Raw genomic sequence first — 20,456 nt, 5'->3', positions numbered from 1 at the left:
TGAGCACAGAATATCTTTCCATTTAATTGTTTCTGTCATCAGTGTTTTACAGTTTTCAGTATACAAATCTTTCACCTTGGTTAAATTTATTTCTATGAATTTCATTCTTTGTCATGCAATTGTAAAAGGGATTGGTTTATTAATTTCTCTGTTAATTGCTAGTGTATACAAATGCAACAAATTTTTGTATATAGATTCTATATCCTGCAACTTGGCTGAATTTATTATTTCTAACAGGTTTTTAAATTTTGTTTGGCGTTTTTTTGCTGTTGTTGTTTTGTGGCGTCTTTAGACTAGTTTCCTATGTATAATATCATGTCATCTGCAAATAGTGAGTTTTACTTCTTTCTTTCTGATTTGGATGTCTGTTACTTCTTTATCTTGCTATTGTTCTGGCTAGGACGTCCAATACTATTTTGAGTAAAACTGGTGAGAGTGGACATCCTTGTCTTGTTTTTTACCTTAGAGGAAAACATCTAGCTTTTCACCAGTAAGTATGATGTCAGCTGTGGGCTTATCACATACAGCCTTTATTATGTTGAGGTACATTCACAACATACCACGCTTGTTGAGAATTTTTATCATAAATAGATGTTGAATTTTGTCAATTACTTTTTCTGCATCTGTTGAGATAATCACATGATTTTTATCCATTTTGTTAATGTATTGTATGACACTGATTGTTTCTGCTGATGTTGAGTGATCCTTGTATACCTAGAATAAATCCCAATTGATACATGGTGTAGGATCCATTTAATGTATTGTTGAATTTGGCTTGCTAATATTTTGTTGAGGATATTTTGCATCCATGTTCACACACACACACACACACACATATATATATTTTTTTTCCTGTGGTGTCCTTGTCTGGTTTTGGTATCAAGGTAATACTGACCTCATAAAATAAGTTTAGAAGTGTTCCCTCTTCTGTTTTATTGGAAGAGTCTGAGAAGGGTTGGTATTTATTCTTTGGATGTTTAATATAATTCACCAATGAGCTGTCTAATCTTGGATTTTGTTTGTTTGGAAGTTTTTTGGTTACTGATCAATCTCTTTACTAGTAATCAGCCTATCCAGATTTTCTGTTTTTTATCATTCAGTCTGGAAGGTTGCATGTTATCCATTCTAGGCTGATCAATTTGTTGTTAGATAATTGTTCATAGTACATCCTTTGTATTTCTGTGTTATCAGGTGTCACATCTAATTTTTAATTTCTGATTTTATTCACTTGAGTCCTTTTTTTTCAATGAGTCTATCTAAAGTTTTGCCAATTTTATCTTTTCACAGTACCATGTCATAGTTTGATTGACCTTTTCTATTGTCTTTTTAGTCTCTATTTCATTTATTCCCCTCTGTTCTTCATTTATGAGCTTTCCATCTTTCTCCTAACTTTGTTATTTTTTTTGTTTTCCTATTTCCTTGAGGTGTAAAATTAGGTTGCTTATTTGAGATTTTTATTGTTCCGTGAGGTAGGCATTTATCGCTATGAACTTCCCTCTTAGAACTGTTTCTGCTGCATCTTATGTTTCGGTATGTTGTATTTTCATTTTCATGTCTCAGGATATTTCTTGACTTCTCTATTGACACATTGGTTGTTCAGTAGCATGTTGTTTCATCTCTACATATTTGTGAGTTTTCTTCTTGTAGTTGATTTCTAGTTTCATACAATTGTGGTAGGAAAAGAAGCTTACATAATTTCAATCTTAAATTTAATCAGATTTATTTTGTGGCTTAACAATGATCTACCCTGGAGATTGTTCCCTGTGCACTTCAGATGTATTCTTCTGATTTTGGATAGAATGTTCTCTTAATTAATATCTGTTAAGTCTAAATGGTCCGATGTGTTGAGGCCTATGTTTTCTTACTGGTTTTCTGTCTGGATGATTTATTGATATTAGTGGGGTATTAAAGTCCCCTACTATATGGTTATTGCTGCCTAGTGCTCCCTCTAGGTCTGCTAATATTTGCTTTACATATTTAGCTGCATATATATTTACAATTGTTATATCCTCTTGTTGGATTGATTCCTTTATTATGTAATGCCTTTGTCTACTATTACATTATTTGTTTAAAGTCTACTTTGTCTGATATACAGTAGTACCTCGTTTTCGAACATCTCCATTGACAAACACTTCGGTTTACAAACGCCATAAATTTTATGGACCTATGGTATCATTAGATAGTAAAATTCATGCTAAATTTGCAGTTTTAGGGGTTGATTTTAAAGGTCTGGAATGGATTAATCCATTTTGCATTACTTTCTATGGGGAAACCGTGCCTCAGTTTTCGAACGTTTCAGAACTCGAATGGTCTTCCAGAATGGATTATGTTAGAAAATCGAGATAACACTGTAATAAGTACCCCAGAGTGATTATCAAAAGCTTGTGAAAACACACAATTATTTGGATACCACAATCTGTCCAAATAAATGTGATGCGATTTTCAAAAACATTTCCTTTTGCAATACACTTTATGTAAAAAATTCTCATATAAGCAATACAAATTGGCTGATAATATAGTTATGTGTACAAGTCATATGTTTGCTTCAATTACTTTTGCTTAGTTTTGAATTCTCAGTGCCACTTTGATAAATCATCAGGTAATGATTTTAGAAGTCAAATATTTAAAAGCCATGTCTAGTAAATAACTAGGGTAATAAAAATGAGTTAGAGTACCATCAACCTGTTTGTGTCATGTGTGCATATATTCATCATTTAAAAATAGAATATTCATATTGATGTATTTGAAAAAATGACAGAGATAGTCTAAAGTATGTATTAAATTCAAATTTTTAAAGGGAAAAAAGGAAAGAAAATATATTTGATTTATTTCATAATAACCTTCAACTTCTGAAAATAACAGACAGTCACATTCAAGTGAACCTGTAAAACAATTTTAATTTTTACTCAAAATATGAGATGTCATCATTAGCCCTTATCTTACACTTGAAAAATGGACACAATTACACAACAAAAGGAAGGCAAACAGAAGCCATTGGATTTTAACCTCATTTCAAAAATATTCAGATAATACAGGTAAAAACTCCAGATACTTTCTCATCTCAAACATTAATTTTCATATGCCTCCTTGCTTCATAACATCAATATTATTTTTTAGGAATAATAGTTTATTTTAGGTCTTTCCCCCTAAATAACTATGAAGATGCCCCACTAGTGCCACCTATTTCATAAACTGACCTGCAGTTTTTTTTAAAAAAATTCCAATCTATTTGGAATTGAAAGAATAAATATACCCAAGGGAAACAATTTTATTCCCACCAAATATAAGTGATCAGTACATTACAATGAAGCAATTCATAGCATTTAACAGCATAGTACTGTTACATGATTGGACTGACCAAAGTATACAAATTCTGATTAAACACCTGAAAAACAGGGGCGGCGGGAGGAAGAAATGCTAGGAATAAAGCTTAGCTACGTAAAATAATGTGTAATCAAAAGTCATCAGATCCCATAAAATTCTACAGAAACTGCTGAAAAGTGCCGTCCCTGATGTGAACTGTAATTAGTATTGTCTGTTTTAGGAAAATCACCAACTCAGTGTCTCACCTCCCATGGAAGTTAGAGGGCTTTGTCATGATTCACTAGGCACGGGGAGTAGACTACTGCTTTATTAACAACAACAACGAGACGAGGGGTGGACTAGTAGCCCCCAAAATGGAGTAGAGTTAAACCATCTCCCACAGCAAAATGGCCCTATGTCGTATACTTCCAGTTAATTCTGACATTAAAGAGAAACACATTACAAACCTTACTTCACATAACAAGAAATGAACATACAAAGTAAAATGACAACAACAACAAAAACAACAATAGCAAAACCCTGGGATGATGAATTTTGTTTATACCAAAACAACAGGAAGGAACTCTTAAAAAAAAAAACAAAAAAAGGTCTTGTGCACAGCAGCAGTGGAGATGGCATCTACGCCAGGTCACGTGCACGCGATCTCTTCAATGTGGTGTAAGCTTCTTACCAGCCACCCACGAAGAACCAAAGTGTAGTGAATGTATACTGCGGCTGCTTCACTAACACCGTAAGTAAGAGTAGTCAGTGCCAGTATTCATGGATGGTGGCTGAATGTTACCCTTAGGAAATACTTAGTCATGAGACTTTTTCCTCATTAACGAGTTCTGGTCAACAGGGAACTAGAATCAATCCTAACCGATCTCCTTGGCTTTTAGGCAGTCACTAAAATCAATCCTCCTCTTTTCAACTTACTTCCCTTTCTTTTCCCTAAGGCGGACCCTATGTAAACCTAAAAACATATGGTAACTTAATATACAAGGTTTCTCAAAGTGCAAAATGTGTTACATATAGCTTCATAAGCTTCATTTAAACAGCATTTTATACAATACAGTACAGTTTGAGATTTCTGCTCATAAATTATACCACTTAACAGACAGCTACTGTAAAAGGTTAGCCAAAGTAACCCAACGCCTTTTTACACAAGATTAATACAGATGAACTGTACAAGCTCTATTCAGACCAAAATAAAGTTAATCTTACACTTATCACATATATACATATATATTTTTAAATGCTTACGTAGGCAAGACAAATCTCACCAACCATGAATTATCTTATAGTTTGGTTTCTGATTTGCACACAAACATTGTACACAATATTAAAAAAACTTGTAAGACAATTCATTTGATTTCTTTATGCAAGATTTTCTCACCCTGTAACTCTTTTGGAAGGGTTCTTGATCTCTGTAGAACCACGCTAAGTTCTTCAATGACCTTTGATGGTAACTTATTATCAGGGGCTAAAGTAGCTTTGCCATTCCTGTCCTCGCTCTTCTTCAATGTCCTTAGGCCTTTCTGGCCTTTCAGCTGCCCAGGGAGGACCTCAGCCTCTGTGTCCTCCAGACAGTTGAGACTCCGATGTTTTCGGGTTCGATTTCGAAGTTTACTATCCCTGTGCTCCAGGCAGTGGGCCACCATGGAAGCTCTCTCCTCCAACGTGCTGTCCCCAGGCTCTGGATCAAGCTTTTCACTGAGTCGCAGTTTTTCCAGTTCTGCTCTTGCACTCTAAAATAAAATAAAACGTCTCACGGGAAGGCGAGGATTGGCACAATTTATGTTTAAAAAACACATACCATATGAACGTTGATGCTTTTTATATTAGAGCTTATTTCTACGATTCAGGTTTCTAACTTTGACACAAACGGCATGTCTGAATTTATATACTATCTTAGGGCTACAAAATCAACTAAAATGAGACCATGGAAATTCATTTTAACATGCTCTTAACATAGCACTTCAAAGATGCGTTTCAGGTTAGTTACTTAAAGTGACTCATTTCAAACTTGCCTCTTTCAGGTCACTTCTGCTTGGATGTGTCACATGTTCATGGTTCTGTAACTCCTACGGTGTTGTACTCACAGCACTGAGAAAAAAGGTTGCTTCTGTGGCATGTGACTCAGGGAAATGTTCTGTCCCACAGCCCCCTCTTTGAGATTCACAATACATATTAGCTTATTAAAGATGATGAGAAGTATTAGGGCAGAGAAATCTGTTTCATTTCTTTTCCTGTTTTTCTTTCTTCTCCAAAAATATTTAGTGAACTCTTTCCTCCCACATATCTATTAGAATCCCACAGATATATTTTTGGAAAAATTAGAATGTTTATCCATATACATCGATATATATGTATTAAAGCCCACATTTGGACCAGTGGATTAGAGTATACATTCATTCAGTAAACTATAAGGGCCTATAGGTACTGGAAATGCATTGTGGTAACACCTGCAATGGTATAGAGTTACACTTTCTTTTTTGAAAAAAATTTTTCTCAGTTATAGATGATATACAATATCATTAGTTTCAAGTGTACAATACAATGATTAGACATTTATGTAACATACAAAGTGATCACCCTGGCAAGTCTAGTATCCATCTGACACCATACACAGTCATCACAATATTATTGACTACATTCCCTATGCTGTACATTACATCCCTATGACTGTTTTTATAGCCGACAATTTGTCACCTTCACCTTTTTCACCCTGCCCCTCAAACTCCCATTTGGCAATCATCAGTTTGTTCTGTATTTATGAGTGTCTGTTTTGTTTGCTCATTTATTTTGTTGTTTTAGATTCCACGTATAAGTGAAATCAGATTATATTTGTCTTTCTCTGTCTGACTTATTTCATTTAGCATAATATCTTCTAGTCTATCCATGTTGTCTTTTTTATGGCTGAGTAATATTCCATTGTATATATGTACATATTCTTCAATCTTTTTTCTGTCAAATAACACTTAGGTTGCTTTGATATCTTGACTATTGTAAATAATGTTGCAATGAACACAGAAGTGCATATATCTTTTTGAATTAGTGCTTTGGATTTCTTCAAATACCCAGAAGTGGAATTGCTGAGTCATACAGTAGTTCTACTTAAAATTTTTTTGAGGAACCTCCAAACTGTTTTCCATAGTGGCTACACAAATTTGCAATCCCACCAACAGTGCATGAGGGTTCCCTTTTCTCTACATCCTTGCCAATACTTGTTGTTTGTTGACCTATTGATAGCCATTCAGACAGGTGATATCTCATAATTTAATTTCTGTTTCCCTGATGAATAGTGCTGTTGAGAATCTTTTCATATGTCTATTAGCCATCTGTATGTTCTCTTTGCAGAAATGTCTATTCAGGTCCTCTGCTCATTTTTTGATTGGACTGCTTCTTTTGGTGTTAAGTTGTATGAGTTCCTTATATATTTTGGAATAATAACTCCTTATTGGATGTATCATTGGCCAATATCTTCTATTCAGTAGGCTGTTTTTTTCATTTTGTTGGTTTCCCTTCATTGTGCAAAATAGTTTGATGTAGTCCCATTTCTTTTTCCTTTTTTCTCTTGCCTGAGATTTATCGAAAAAAAAAAAAAAATCCTAAAAGCAATGTCCGAGTTCACTTCCGATGTGTTCTTCTAGGAGTTTTATGGTTCAGAGGAAAAATTTACAGTTTTCACTAATTTTGTTTTAATGCTTTTTAAACTTTCAACATGTTTTCTAGCACTGAAATATTTTAAAACATTCTTTGCCAATATGTTGAATCACCACATCACATTTAAATTTACAAAAAAACCTTGGTTGAGTGAAACGATTCATAAATTTTCCATTAATTACTACTTCATAGAATTGTTTTAAGAGCCTTTGACAATTTCCTAAGTATGCTACAAAAATTGTCTCTGAAATTTTGGATTTCGGATGAGGTAACAAGCAATTACATATTTAATTATCATCCCAATGCTTTCCTGGATACCGGGTAATGGATTTTGATCCTAATAATAAATCTCTTGCTTTGCTCCATCACTGATCCTAAGGCCACCAGGAGAAGCTGGGTTCATAATAGGGCATATCTACGCCCTCTCTTTGTTTCTTTTGTTCAATTTGTGTCTCCTAACCTGAGTTCCTGGGTTAGCTAAGGAAGTCATAGTTCTGCAGAGCAGTTTATTACCAAGAAAACCTGTAAACGCAGAATGGCAGGAAGGACAAGCTCATGATTTCTTGGAGTCTTGTTCTTCCCTTTGATTATATCAGTGCAGGGGGACCGAGCAGGCCACCAAGGTAATAAACCATTATTTTCAAAGCTTTTATCTTTTGGAAAAGAGGAATATGATAGTGGGATAAATGTACAAGGAAAGATAGGAAAGACAGGTATGGGAAAAATCTTTTTAAAAATCTGATCACTAAGTTAAAACGGTTTTAGCCTTTCAAAAGGTATGTCTCTTTGGAAAGCAAGAAATTCAAACAGCTTATTAATTCCAAACCGAGCCTCAAAGAAGAAATAATAACTTTTACATGCTTTTCTTTTTGCCTTGAGGCACTCAATCGAAGCACTGAAACATGCATCAGTCCCAAAGTATCTAATGAGTTTTGAGTGTAAACAGCCTATGTCCTTTCCTGAAGAGACTGAACTTCAAGTCAAGATTGATGCCACTTGTGTTCTCCACGCCCCTCAAGGTGAGAAGAGAAACAAATAGCAGCTTTCATGAAAGATGCCAAATCATCTTTATTGATGCTCAGGGGTTATCTTGCAGTTCCTTAAATTACCTGGGACACTCCACTGGTTCTCAAACCACTGGAATTTGACTGTGTTACTAGAAAGTCTAGTTACCATGGCTCCAGACATATTCTGCCATGGGCTCCTATGGTTGTCAGAAGTAAAGTTGTAAGATTAATTTGCGACTGATTTGATCACCAGAACTTCTATTTGCTTGGCTACCTTACGGATAAGACAATAAGTGGTATTGTGCATATTTAATTGGGTGGTCAGTGACATTACTAAAACTAATCATTGAAGAGAAGTTAAGAAAATGCAAAACTCCAGAAAGTGTCATAGGGTTGTTCATAATGTTTTCCTGATGGATGTGACTTTTCTTACTCCTTTCAAGGTGTTTATTGCTGTGCTTTTGAAGCCAATGAAGTAAGTATGCACTTAATCACATAAGACATAAGAAAACAAATGCTATAATTAATATAAAAAAAAATCCTAACCTACCTCGATATTTCTCAGTGCCTGGGTTGCATTTCTCTCTTGCTGGATGGGAATTAGAGGCAAACCTCCGATTTTGGGATTTTTGGTTATAGAACGCTTTCGTTCCTGTCCAGCTGGTGGCCGTATATCGTTTTCATGCTATAGAAACACAATTTCTTGTCATCGGTGTTTGATTTTATTATGAGGTATACATTACATTATATAGTCACTTGGATCCTTTTCCATGTATCCAAATCGAATGATCTGCTTTCCAGGAGCACACCATCTGTAATTATGATGTCGACTCTGGTGACAGCATTGCTCAAGGATGTACCACTCTTAAGTGAACTGAGCTTTGAGGTCTCAATTCAATTTCTAAGCTTCAAATACATGCCTTCTGTACTACTTTTCAAATCAAAAGGGAGAAAATATTTAAGGAAACTGGCAAATCTCTTTGTGGGAGAAAAATAATATACTTGTCTACATTTCTAGGCCCTGTAATCAAAGTAACTACATTCACATGTTCTCTCTCCACCTAAGACGACTTTAGCATAAACGTAATAATTTGACCTTATATATCCAGAGTCAACCTAAGGTATGTCTATCAGAAGAAAAATTAGTCTTATTTTATGACCTTTTTCAAATGCTCCTTTTTTATCTAATTGAATTCCAAAGAAATGTTACCTTGTGCACGTTTATACTGAAAATCATTATACAACAGAGAGTGTGGCACATTTAGCTCAAATTATTGACTATATATTCTGGCCACTGAGCAATTACAGATATGACTGAGAAAAAGTTAATTTTGCAATGGGGAGAAATATCCACAGGAAAAAATATAAGCTCTTGAGTGATAAATCCTTGAGATATGCATATAAAAGAAAAATCTTTAAAGATTTTCCTACTACTCAGGGTAGAGTCACTTGTCAGAAGTTGGAAAACACATCGATTTTCAGACAACAATCTATGAAAGAAATACAGAATACCAACTATAAAATGAGCAGCTTACAGATGTTATAATGAAATGAAAAACATTTGGCAAACTATATAGCTAAATGCCTACTCTTATTTTCCTCTTAAGATTCAACAGATTCTTGCTCTTATATTGCAATGAGTATTTTAATGTAGTGTTTCATAGCACAGAATTCATTTCAACAAATGTTGACTGTGTACCCATTATGATAGTTACTTTATATTGATGGGCATACTGTTAGACTATGTACTTATCAACATACATGTATTTTCTACTTTCATCCTCAATGACCCTAACACTATAGGTTCTGTTATTACTAGACTTAGTGCATATGCATAAGATCTGCCCTGGAATTTTAGTGAAGCATGTACTTTGGTTCCATTCACTTTCGTTCAACAACTCTACCATGGTAGATTATGCGATAGTTCCATCAGAGGGAAAGTTACGAACTTTCGAATATTATTTTTACGTCATGGTCCCAAACTTGGTGAAAATAATTTTGATATTATATAATTGGGATGTTCCCAACATGTAAAGCTGGGAGAAAACTGGCTGGGAAGGAATCAGGTAATCCTATGAATTACACCTATACTTTTACTTGCTGATATATAGTACATGTACTAAGTGATATTTTGAGGAACCTAAGAGCAAATGTAGCTTTCAAACACTATTTCTTTTTCTGACACGATAAACAATGCTGTGAATAACAGCTAATTAGTGGACTGATCCCTGGATTGATCCCAGAGGTATTTTTCCCAACAGCAGAATCACTCGATCTAAGTAGTATGTTCTGACAACATTTACCGTTATGTATATGTGACTTCAAAAGTTATATACTACATGGAACATACAGCTGAGGAGCATATTTTCATTATTACAACCAATGACCACACCCCCAAATCTTCATTTCTGTCTCCCACTTTCTTTTTATTTTCTTTCCCCACAGCTTTACTGAGGTATAATTGACAAAATTGTAACATAGTTAAAGTATGCAACGTGATGATTTAATACACGTATATATTGTGGAAGGATTTCCCTCCATTGAGTTAGTTAACACATCCAACACCGCACATATTTACCTATATATTTTTGTGTGTAAGGATATTTAAGTTCTACTCTCTTAGCAATTTTAAATTATATGACACAGTGTTATCGACTACAGTCACCATGTTATCCATTAGATCCTCAGACCTTATTCATCTTATAACTGACAGTTTCATACCCTTTTATGCTGCCCTCCCTATTTCCCCCGCTCCCCAGCCACCACTCTGTTTCTGAGTTTGCCTTGTTTGTTGTTGTTCGATTCCACGGTTAAGTGATACCATGCAGCATTTGTCTTTCTCTGGCTGGCTTATTTCACCTGGCATAATGCCCTCCAGGTTAATCCATGTTGTTGCAAAAGGGAAGATTTCCATATTTTTTAAGGCTGAACAGTACTCCATCGTCTATGGACACCACATATTCTTGACCCATCCATCTCTCAGCAGACCCTTAGGTTGGTTCCATTACCTTGGCTATGGTGAATAATTCTGTAATAAATGTGAGTCTGCCTCTCACTTTCTGACCAGGACCTCTTATCTTTCCAGCTAACTTAATTTAGTTTCGTTCACTTTGAATATTCTTAGACGCCTTGGGTCCTTCGATCCATTCTACTTTCCACATTCTTCCCACTTCCTTCACAGCTTGGCTTAGCGTTCATGGTCAATCAGTATATTCACATCCTTGTAAATATCTTCAGGCCCTGTGTTCCTTCTCCCTCTGTGATATTTGCCTGGCAAAGCCCTAAACCTAGTTAAACCCAATTCTATTTACTCTGTGGGTGTCTACCAACTAATGGAGGAAAAGAAAATAGAGTATCACTCTGGAGATTCATCTTAAAGTAACCTTAAATTTCAAGTGAGCACTCAACATTACCTTGACATTCCGCTATAGTACAATTAGCTTCATCTTTTACTCTGCCTCTGTATTTCTAACATCCCTCCCTGACTCACATGTGGTAACCTAATGGATTTAATTCAAAAAATTATTAGTAATCATTCAAGAATTTCATTTTCCCATCATGAAATATACCAATCTCCCCTATATACCAATAGTCCGACAAGCAATATTCTCTTCTCTTACAATCAGTATGTGCTCTGATTACAAATAACTTTTCTCCAGTCATATCTGTAATTATAATTGTTTAGGGCCAGAATATATAGTCAGTAATTCGAGAACAAATATCCCACACTCTGTGGTACAATGATTTCTTTTTTAGCAGTGATAAACAAATGTGCACTTACTTATATTGCTTCATATCTGCTCATGGCCTCTGAGATAATAATCTCCCTCCTCCTCTATCAAATTTTTCTTCCAATTACTGGATTGCCTTCATCAGCATACACGTAAAGTATATTCACTCTCCCATCTTAAAGATAAACAATCCGAAACCCCCCAACCTACCTGGACCTCTTGTTTCTATCTAATCACAGCCTCATTTATCTACATAGCAAATGTCTTGATAGGATATTCTGTGCCCATCACCTGCTTTTTCCTCCATCCTCAACCCTTCTCATTTCGTTTGCTGTTTATTTTTTCCTGTTATACTTGACCTTTACATTTGGAATGTCCCAGGGCTTATTTGTCTTCCGTCTCCTTCTCTTTCTCCCTACAACTCCTCGCTCCACTTCTCTCTGTCTCTCTCAGATCTTACTCAAACTATGGCTTACAATACAGTCTAAATACTGACTTTTCCCAAATTTACATTTCCACCCCAAAGTTTTGCCTGGGTTTTTCATCCATATATCGAACCTGCTATTCAGCACATCCATTTGTGTATCTAGTAGGCATCTCAATTTTCATGTGGCTAAAATAGAACTCTCAATTTTTTTCTTCATCTCTGATAATGTCACTTACATTTGCCAGTTGCCCAAGGCCAAAAAACTCAGACTTTTCCTTGATTTCTACTCTTCTCAAACTGCTATAGTCAATCAATCTGCAAGCACGTATTGGCTCTACCTTTAAATATTCTTGAATATGAACATGTCTTAACAGATCCACTGTCACCACCCTGGTCTGAGCTGTCATCTTCTGCCACATAGCTAGCTATTCTTCCAGCTTCCACCTTTGAGCCCTATAGCGCAGCCTCAACAAAGTAACCAAAATTATTTTTTAATTATGAATCTGATTAGATCCTTCCCACGCAAACTCCTAAATGGGGAACACATGGTCTGTCCCACTGCCCTCATCTTATAACATCCTCTCTCTCACATAAGCCTTCATGTTGTTCATGGAATAAGCCAAGATAATGACATCTCAGGATCTTGCTGGCCCCGATCCCCGGAATGCCCTCTGCTACTCAATACCTGCATCACTGGCTCCCTCCTTCCAGGCACATCTGTTAGCTACTCAGAAAGGGAGTTCCTGAGAACCTTTCTCAATTAGTACTCTTCCTTACCTCAGGCACACTGGCTTTTCTTTCCCTCACTTCTTTTTTCATTGTCACAATAATTTCTATTTGAAATTTTATCAGATAACTTCTTTGTCGTCTCTCCTGTTTTACACACACTAACTGTGTACTTTATAAAAGGCATGGGGTCCTGTGATGCTGACATACATATATATCTAATACAACTGACAGAGTCCTTCCTCTCATGGGGTTTACATTTTAGTAGGAAAGACAGGAATGAAAAATCTAAACACAAAAATGCTCTTTAATTACTGCTACAATATCAAAGTACAGGACGTTAAAGGTGCCTACAGCCTGCAGGTCTAACTGGAAAATGGGAAGGTTTCTCTGAGGATGTGACATGTAAGCTGAAACCTAGAGAACTTTTGAGGCAGAAGTGAGGACGGGGATGGATATCAGAAAGGTATTCCTGGCACCAGAAAGACTCATTGTAAGGGGCACTTACTGCTGATTTGTGTACATTTGTGTATTTACATATCTATTAACATTTGCTACTTTCCTATTTCCCTGTGGCGGTGAGCCACTAAATCCATAAATCCAAAAGAACTTTTGTGTTCATATTAATCCTAAGAAGTGGAATGAACAAGGGAAAGGCAATCGGGCTGAATCCCTGGAGCGAAGACAACACAAGATAGGGGAGTTCTGTGAGCAACCTCTGCTTCCCAGACATTTATATCTTGATTTTCAACTAGTTGACTGACTTCAATTATAAAAACAACAACAACAAAAATCAATTTCGTTGCACCTAAAACAGACATTGGAACCGTTCTTGATTATGTGGTTCCAATTTTACTAAAATACTTCACATCTAGTTTTTTTAAAGTAGGACTTGAATATCTGAATTTTGAAAAAGTCACCCAAAAAAGTCTCTAAAAAGTTAGCAACCAGCCTTTTTCCACAAATCTATTCCCAGGAAGTAACGGGCACCAGGCTGAGAAGAACAGTGTTTCTTAACCACTGGAGAAGTTAATCAATTAAATGAATAGAGAAAATGGTTTTCAAAACAAATGACCAGGTTTGGGGGGTGAATTAACTTCTCACTTGTAAGAGAAACAGGGAAGTACATCCTCGGCAACTGAATTGTTCCCAGTGAATTTCAATGCTCTTGAGGGAAGCACTGCTGGGGATTCATTCAGACAACGTTGGGGGAAAAAAACAAATCCTATTAATGGGATGATTGAACCCTTCTCCTAAAAAGTGACACCTCCTCCAGGGAGGAGACTAAATAGGGAATTGAGTACATGTGTTGGCTTCTGACACCTCTGGGTTTAAACCACTAACTACATGGTCCTAAGCAAATGATGGAACCTTTGTTATCCTTTACTCCCTCATGTATAAGCAACACCATGCATGGTTTGTTACAAGGACTATATGAGTTAACTCTTTTTGAAGTATCTAGAACACAGTAAGTATTAAAGAAATGTAAGTTCCTTGTTTCCGGATTGGCAGGGGTGGGGAGAGTAGGAGCTCAGAGGGAGAACATACAAGAATACAGCATTTTGCTAAAAGGATGTCCAGGGTGGGACTCTGGTAGGATGGCACCTTAGACAAGCCTTTCTTTCTTACTCTATCGTCTTGAAGCAACGCACGTCTCGTCTCCTAAGCTACCTAAGGAGCTACCTGGGCTGGCAAAAAAGAAGCCTCAACAAAAAGTTAGAGTAAACTCTGTTTCAAAGAGTAATGGATAAATCTGGATTCTCATCTATTAAAAAAGCATATGCATAAAACTCATTAAAAGTTACTCGAAAATCACCACCACTTTAACATCCCCTATAAACCATTATCATACTTTACTAGACAGTAGAAACAGACATCATACCTGAGCAATAAAGATACTGGCCATCCATTCCATCTGAGTTTGTAAACTATCACAACATAGGTGCCTGCAAAACAAGGTTTATAAAATACATAATTCAAGAAGACAATGGACTATTTTCCAGTGTACTTGTTTCGTGATTAAGTGATCAGAAACCCCTTTGGGTTTTCCCGATTAATGACAATGCTATCAAAATGGGAGTATTTCAGTACAACTTGCTTCAGGCTTCTGTTAAGTGTACAATATCAAAATAACAGTGTAAATACGCTGGTTGAAACAAACTATAGCTATAAGTTTTGATAACTGCTGAACAAGGATCAGCAATATTTTTGGAAAGGCAGAAAGGTCAACGCCATTTGCTTTTTCAGGTGCATGAAGATAAAACGTCTTTTTCCCCAGAAACTCCGAGCCTAAGAACAAAAATACGTGCATGTTTTCTTAATAGCGGATTTTCAAAAAAGGCTTAGACATTATCCATCATTATGACTATAAACATTAATACCCAAAGGATTCATGAAAAATAAACAGTGAAAAACCACTGCATGTCCAAAACACTGATTCAGTAACCTTTTATTGAAAACTTATATATAACAGATATCTTACCCTCAAGGTTCACATAGTCTATTAGGGGACCCAGGCATGTAAACAAATAAATTAAAACACAGAGAAAAACAGAAAGTAAAGTTGAACACAAACATAGAAATAGCACACTTGGGGATGAGATGGAGGTTGTGTCCTGTAAGAGGAAAATTTTGTGACAGATGTTAAAACGAGAAAATGGACATTTCAATATAACTATTTTTTTGTATTCCTGCATTATTAGAAAACAATTTATTCAGAAAAATGTTAAAATAAAATTTCTGCAACATTCTTGCTTCCTTCATTAGATTCTCATAAAGACAGTGTCTCTTCCCAACACCATGTCCACGAAAACTCTTCTCTCTATAAAGCATTTTAATTACACACTCATGTGTACAAAATCCTGTAGATACAGAGAAGACATCAATAATGCTTAGAGGTGAGAGTTATCTGATAAGACTTTTGGGGCATTTAAGCTATGGTTTGAATGAAGGAGGAGAGCGGAGTCTGCAGATCAGCAGCCAGAACATGGGGTTACAACGGGAAGGGAGCTATACATCATATGGAAGAAGGTTCCGTAAGGGGACCACACATGTTAAACACGTAGATATGAATTAGCAAGGCATGTATGGCGAATTAAAGACAGATTATTGTTTTATCGGTAAGTGAAAAGGAAAGTCACAGGAGATGAAGCTGATGGAGCCCACATTTAAGGGTCTTTCATGCCATGCCAACAATTGTGCACTTTTTCCTGTAGGTGATATGATTCACAGGAGACTTTGAAAGCAGGAAAGAAACATGGTACACTTTAGAAAGTCTCTGGTGGCTGGGTGGAGAATACACTAGAAAACAAAAGCAAAGTCAGAACACTTAGAACTTCTGGAATAATCCAGGCACATGAATGAAGGCATGGCCTGGAGGATACAGGGGGAGGGGTGGGTCAGAGAGATAATGAAGAGGCAGTTCTGGTATAGTTTGGTGCTTGGTTAGACACAGGTAGGTGAGAGAGAATGAGACATGTAGTACAGTCTCTTGGAGAATTGCTAGATCATGGTGACGTCAGTGGAAAAAAAGTGCACATAATACATGAAAAGAACAGTTTGGAGAACAAGATTTTTTTTAACTGAGATTTGGCTAATCCTTTATCTATAGCTGAATTTTGAAAGCTGAGATTCCACACTCATATAATAACTAGGAAGAAATCAAATTAGTTTCTCTTAAGAGGCATTGGCAAATAGGATACATAGGATTGGGATGGGCCTAAACCCTGAAGCAAATCTAGTTTCTTCTTCTAAAACACAAAATATTTAGAAAAGATTTTAACTTCACTTAGGTGAAATGCGTCCTGTCTGTAGATCTAGCTGCCAAATCACAAAATTATTCATTTACTGAAGTTATCATCAATGTATCAGATTCCAACCTGCCAGCGGTTAACTTACCAGTGATGTTTTTCAGAATATGCTGTCAATCCCCAACTGCGTCACATGGGGGAAAAAACAAAACACATACATATTAAAAATGATAAACATTACAAAACTGAAAGCAGGATCCGATGTTAAGGAGGTGATACTTAATGGTGGGCGTGCATGACAGAATTGATACCCATAAGTGGTGATTCAAGGGGTGTGATTTATCTAGAGGCAAATAATAAATGTTGAGGGACTCTGGCTACACATTTAAATATACTAAAGGGAGACAGAGGGAAGGGGCCTCGTGATGTCATGGGACCGTGGGGGAAATCTCTCAGAAGATCTTCTTGACTGAGTAAGGGCAGATGTCTAGGAAAATGGCCAAAATAATGTACATACTGACCTGCTGATATTGTGAGAAATTAAAGACTGTGCCAATTGTAATACGGGAATATGTGCTGGGCTTAGAAGCATGGAGGCAAAAGTGGGAAACTTTTCAGTAACAGAATCTCAAATCATACACATTATATTAAAATGATGCTCCACGCGGTTAAGAAAAGTGTAAGTATAAACATTAATTAACTAATCAAAGTAATTTGTGATAAGAAAGTAGGGTGTAAACCAAATGTGGGTTGACCGAAGTGTCAAAGAGAAACATAATGCTCGAGAGGAGCCCACTTCGTCTCTACCATCTACGTGTGGTGGATTTACCACCAAATTCGGCAAAGAAAAAAGGGCAAATTATAGAGCCAGGAACAAGACGTTCTTGTAGCCAAGCATGAGGAGGCTGGAGGGCAGCACCTGTCTTCCTGTGTGTAGACCTGACTGGAACATTCCTTATGACCCCAGGTGGTGACTGAGTAAGGAATAGAATATGGAGAAGCCCAGGTGTTTCCTAGTGGACAGCGTTTCTGGGGATTCCTGATTCGACAAAGAGGTCATGCAATCACCCAGGAGCTTGACTTTTGGGGAACATCATCCCTCCTTATCTACCCACAAAAGTCCTCCTGGTCTGCCGTAGGTCCCCTGCCACATGTCTGTGGAAACTGAAGGAATTGGCCTAAAGCTTAATTTATAAAAAATGAGACTAATGCCACTGATCCGTCCAGCCTTGAACAGACATATTGCCCCATAAGTTTTCAACCACCCTTCCCTTTCAAGCTTTACCTTGTTGGAGGCTTCATTTTCTTTTTCACTCCAAGATAAAACTTCATTGAACTGAGAGGAAACATTTTATCATGTTTACTGCTCTGTAAGGAAAACAAAATAATATGTAGTTAAACAGACTTTAAAAATATCCTTATATTTGCCCTGAATGTTAATGACTGGGTTTAGAATTGTTTTAGTTTCTCCAATGTTTCATCAATGTAATATCAAAATTTTAGTAACTGATGATTATTTTGATGACAATGTTATAAATTTAAATAGATAATTGTGTGTGTGTGTGTGTATATGCATGTTTACATAAGTTTACATATATATTTAAACACACATACACAGTAATTCCTTATTCAAAACCTGGGACCAGATGTGAATCAGGACTGGTAATTTTTCAGTTTTTTCATATTTTACAATTACAATACATACGCAATATGTTATGTAACTCCATCACACTGCCAGCATTTTCTGGGGCAGCACCCTGTATTCCAATATATTCATATTTCCATATTAAAATGCATGACATTTTATACAGTGTGAGATACAGGCTATAAATATTGTTACAGGCAGAATATTTGTATCCCCCCAAGTTCATGTGTTGAAATCTAATTCCCAATGTGATGCTGTTTGGAGGTGGGGCCTTTAGGAGGTCATTAGGTCACGAGGGTGGAACCCGCATGCATAGCATTAGTGCCCTTATAAGGAGAGGCCAGAGAGCTAACTAGCTCCCTCTTTCTGCCATGTGAGGATGTAAGGAGAAGCTAGAAGAGGACCATCTCTAGAACCCGACCATGCTGGCACCCTGATCTCAACATCTCGGCTCTAGAACTTTGAGAAATACACTTCTGTTGTTTACCTAAGCTATGTATGGTACCTTGTTACAGCAGCCTGAGGGTCAGGCTTTGCCACGAAATGCGTTATGATTTACTATACTTTTTCGATTTCAGAATTATAAAAAACATACCATGAACCTATATGGGCAAATACTGAACTATCTCATATATCCATATTAATGAAAATTTTCACTAATAATTCATGAAAATATACTATAAAAAATAATTTATATCCATTTGCTTTAGATCAATTATATATTCTCCATACACATCCAAACATAGTTATTTGTGATTAATATTAGAAAATGTAATCCTTGAACACAGTCCATCAGAAGCAAAACTTGAATCATTATACTTTAATTTAAAAACTTATATCAAAACACACATATTTTATTATTTATCCTTGGATACCCCGTACTAGATTTTATAAAGATAATAGCCATGGAAATAATTATTAACACAAGCAGTCCCATAACCTAAAAATTCTCAAGGAATCCTCCTGTTTCAAAATGGTAGGCAGATAGCATTTATACCTAAGATCAAGGGGCCAAGGGTCATAGAGACCCAGGTGCAAGTCTGCATTACTACTTACTAGTTGTGACCTCATATTCTCTCAGTCCTTCTTGATTGTAAACAGGGATAATAAAAATATGGACTATCTCATAGGGTTGTTATGAAGATTAAATGGGAAAGTAAAGGGTTACCGTGAAAGATTATTGTACAAATTCAATGAAAAAAATGCGCATAAAGGGTAATGTCTAGTAATTGGCATGTAGAAACACACAGGAAACTACAGCTGTTATAAATTTAGAACATATTGCTTCACAGAAATAGCAATATACCCAAGTTGTTAGGATCCTAAGACAAATGCATGATAGCCCATTTAGCAAATGCGAAACGCAAATCTGTACTGACTTCTATAAAACACTCTTACTATGAAATCTGTTCTTTATGAAAGCAGCCAAATTTGAAAAGTAAAGGGTGGAAAATATGTTCATATAATAAAATTAAACCTCGGTTTCCACGGAGAGCACACATTAGGAAAATATAGACGAAATATAGAGAAAAAAGCAAGCAGGAAGAGGGTCAGAAATTATGCTCTGATGACCAATGGTCTTTGTGACAGTGATGATAATGCCTGGAATTTACAAGGTGGATTTACACTCCTAAGTTACTGTCATTAATGTTTGCCATGATTAACCCCTAATTTACTACCGTTAATGTTTGCTATTATTAACTCCTAAGGTACTACCGTTAATGTTTGCTATTATTAACTCCTAAGGTACTACCATTAATGTTTGCTATTGTTAACTCCTAATTTACTACCATTAATGTTTGCTATTATTAAAAAGAAACATATTTTGGATATTCTTTTTTCCTTTATGGCTAGATTTCTAGACATGGAATCACTGTGTCAAAGGCTACAGACATGATTAAGAATAAAAGTTTGACTAAACTGATGGGGACATAACTTTCAGTTAAATGTATAGTCATGTATTTGCTAGGAATCCTCAGCTTTGATTCGGTCAACAATTTATCCGTGTCTTCACTTGTTTGCATTAGTTCTTTATGTATCGAATATGAAATTGCTTTCTAATTGAAATATTCTACCCAAGTTGCTGATTGCCTTAATTTTGCTCAGTTACATGACTACATAGCTTGAAGGGTTAATTTTTAAAATTTTAATTCTTTTGTCAATCTGGAATGTATATTTTATATACAGTATATAGATGATAAT

At 36.0% G+C, this 20,456-nt stretch overlaps 1 protein-coding gene across 1 annotated transcript in view; it reads right to left on the bottom strand.

Annotated features, from left to right (window-relative positions):
* Window positions 1-3,368: 3,368 nt before the first annotated feature.
* ARAP2 (ArfGAP with RhoGAP domain, ankyrin repeat and PH domain 2) overlaps window positions 3,369-20,456 on the bottom strand; it is a 183,153-nt gene continuing 166,065 nt past the window's right edge. The window contains 5 exon segments of the mRNA XM_033106382.1: window positions 3,369-5,051; window positions 8,527-8,661; window positions 14,743-14,806; window positions 16,758-16,793; window positions 17,895-17,977. Of these exon segments, the coding sequence (XP_032962273.1) occupies window positions 4,668-5,051; window positions 8,527-8,661; window positions 14,743-14,806; window positions 16,758-16,793; window positions 17,895-17,977 (702 nt within the window). The 3' untranslated portion in view covers window positions 3,369-4,667.

The sequence above is a fragment of the Rhinolophus ferrumequinum genome, chromosome 5 (assembly GCF_004115265.2).
Source record: "Rhinolophus ferrumequinum isolate MPI-CBG mRhiFer1 chromosome 5, mRhiFer1_v1.p, whole genome shotgun sequence".
Taxonomy (NCBI): Eukaryota; Metazoa; Chordata; class Mammalia; order Chiroptera; family Rhinolophidae; genus Rhinolophus; species Rhinolophus ferrumequinum.
The sequence above is the reverse complement of the archived record's forward strand: the minus strand, read 5'-3'. Positions and strand labels throughout refer to the sequence as shown.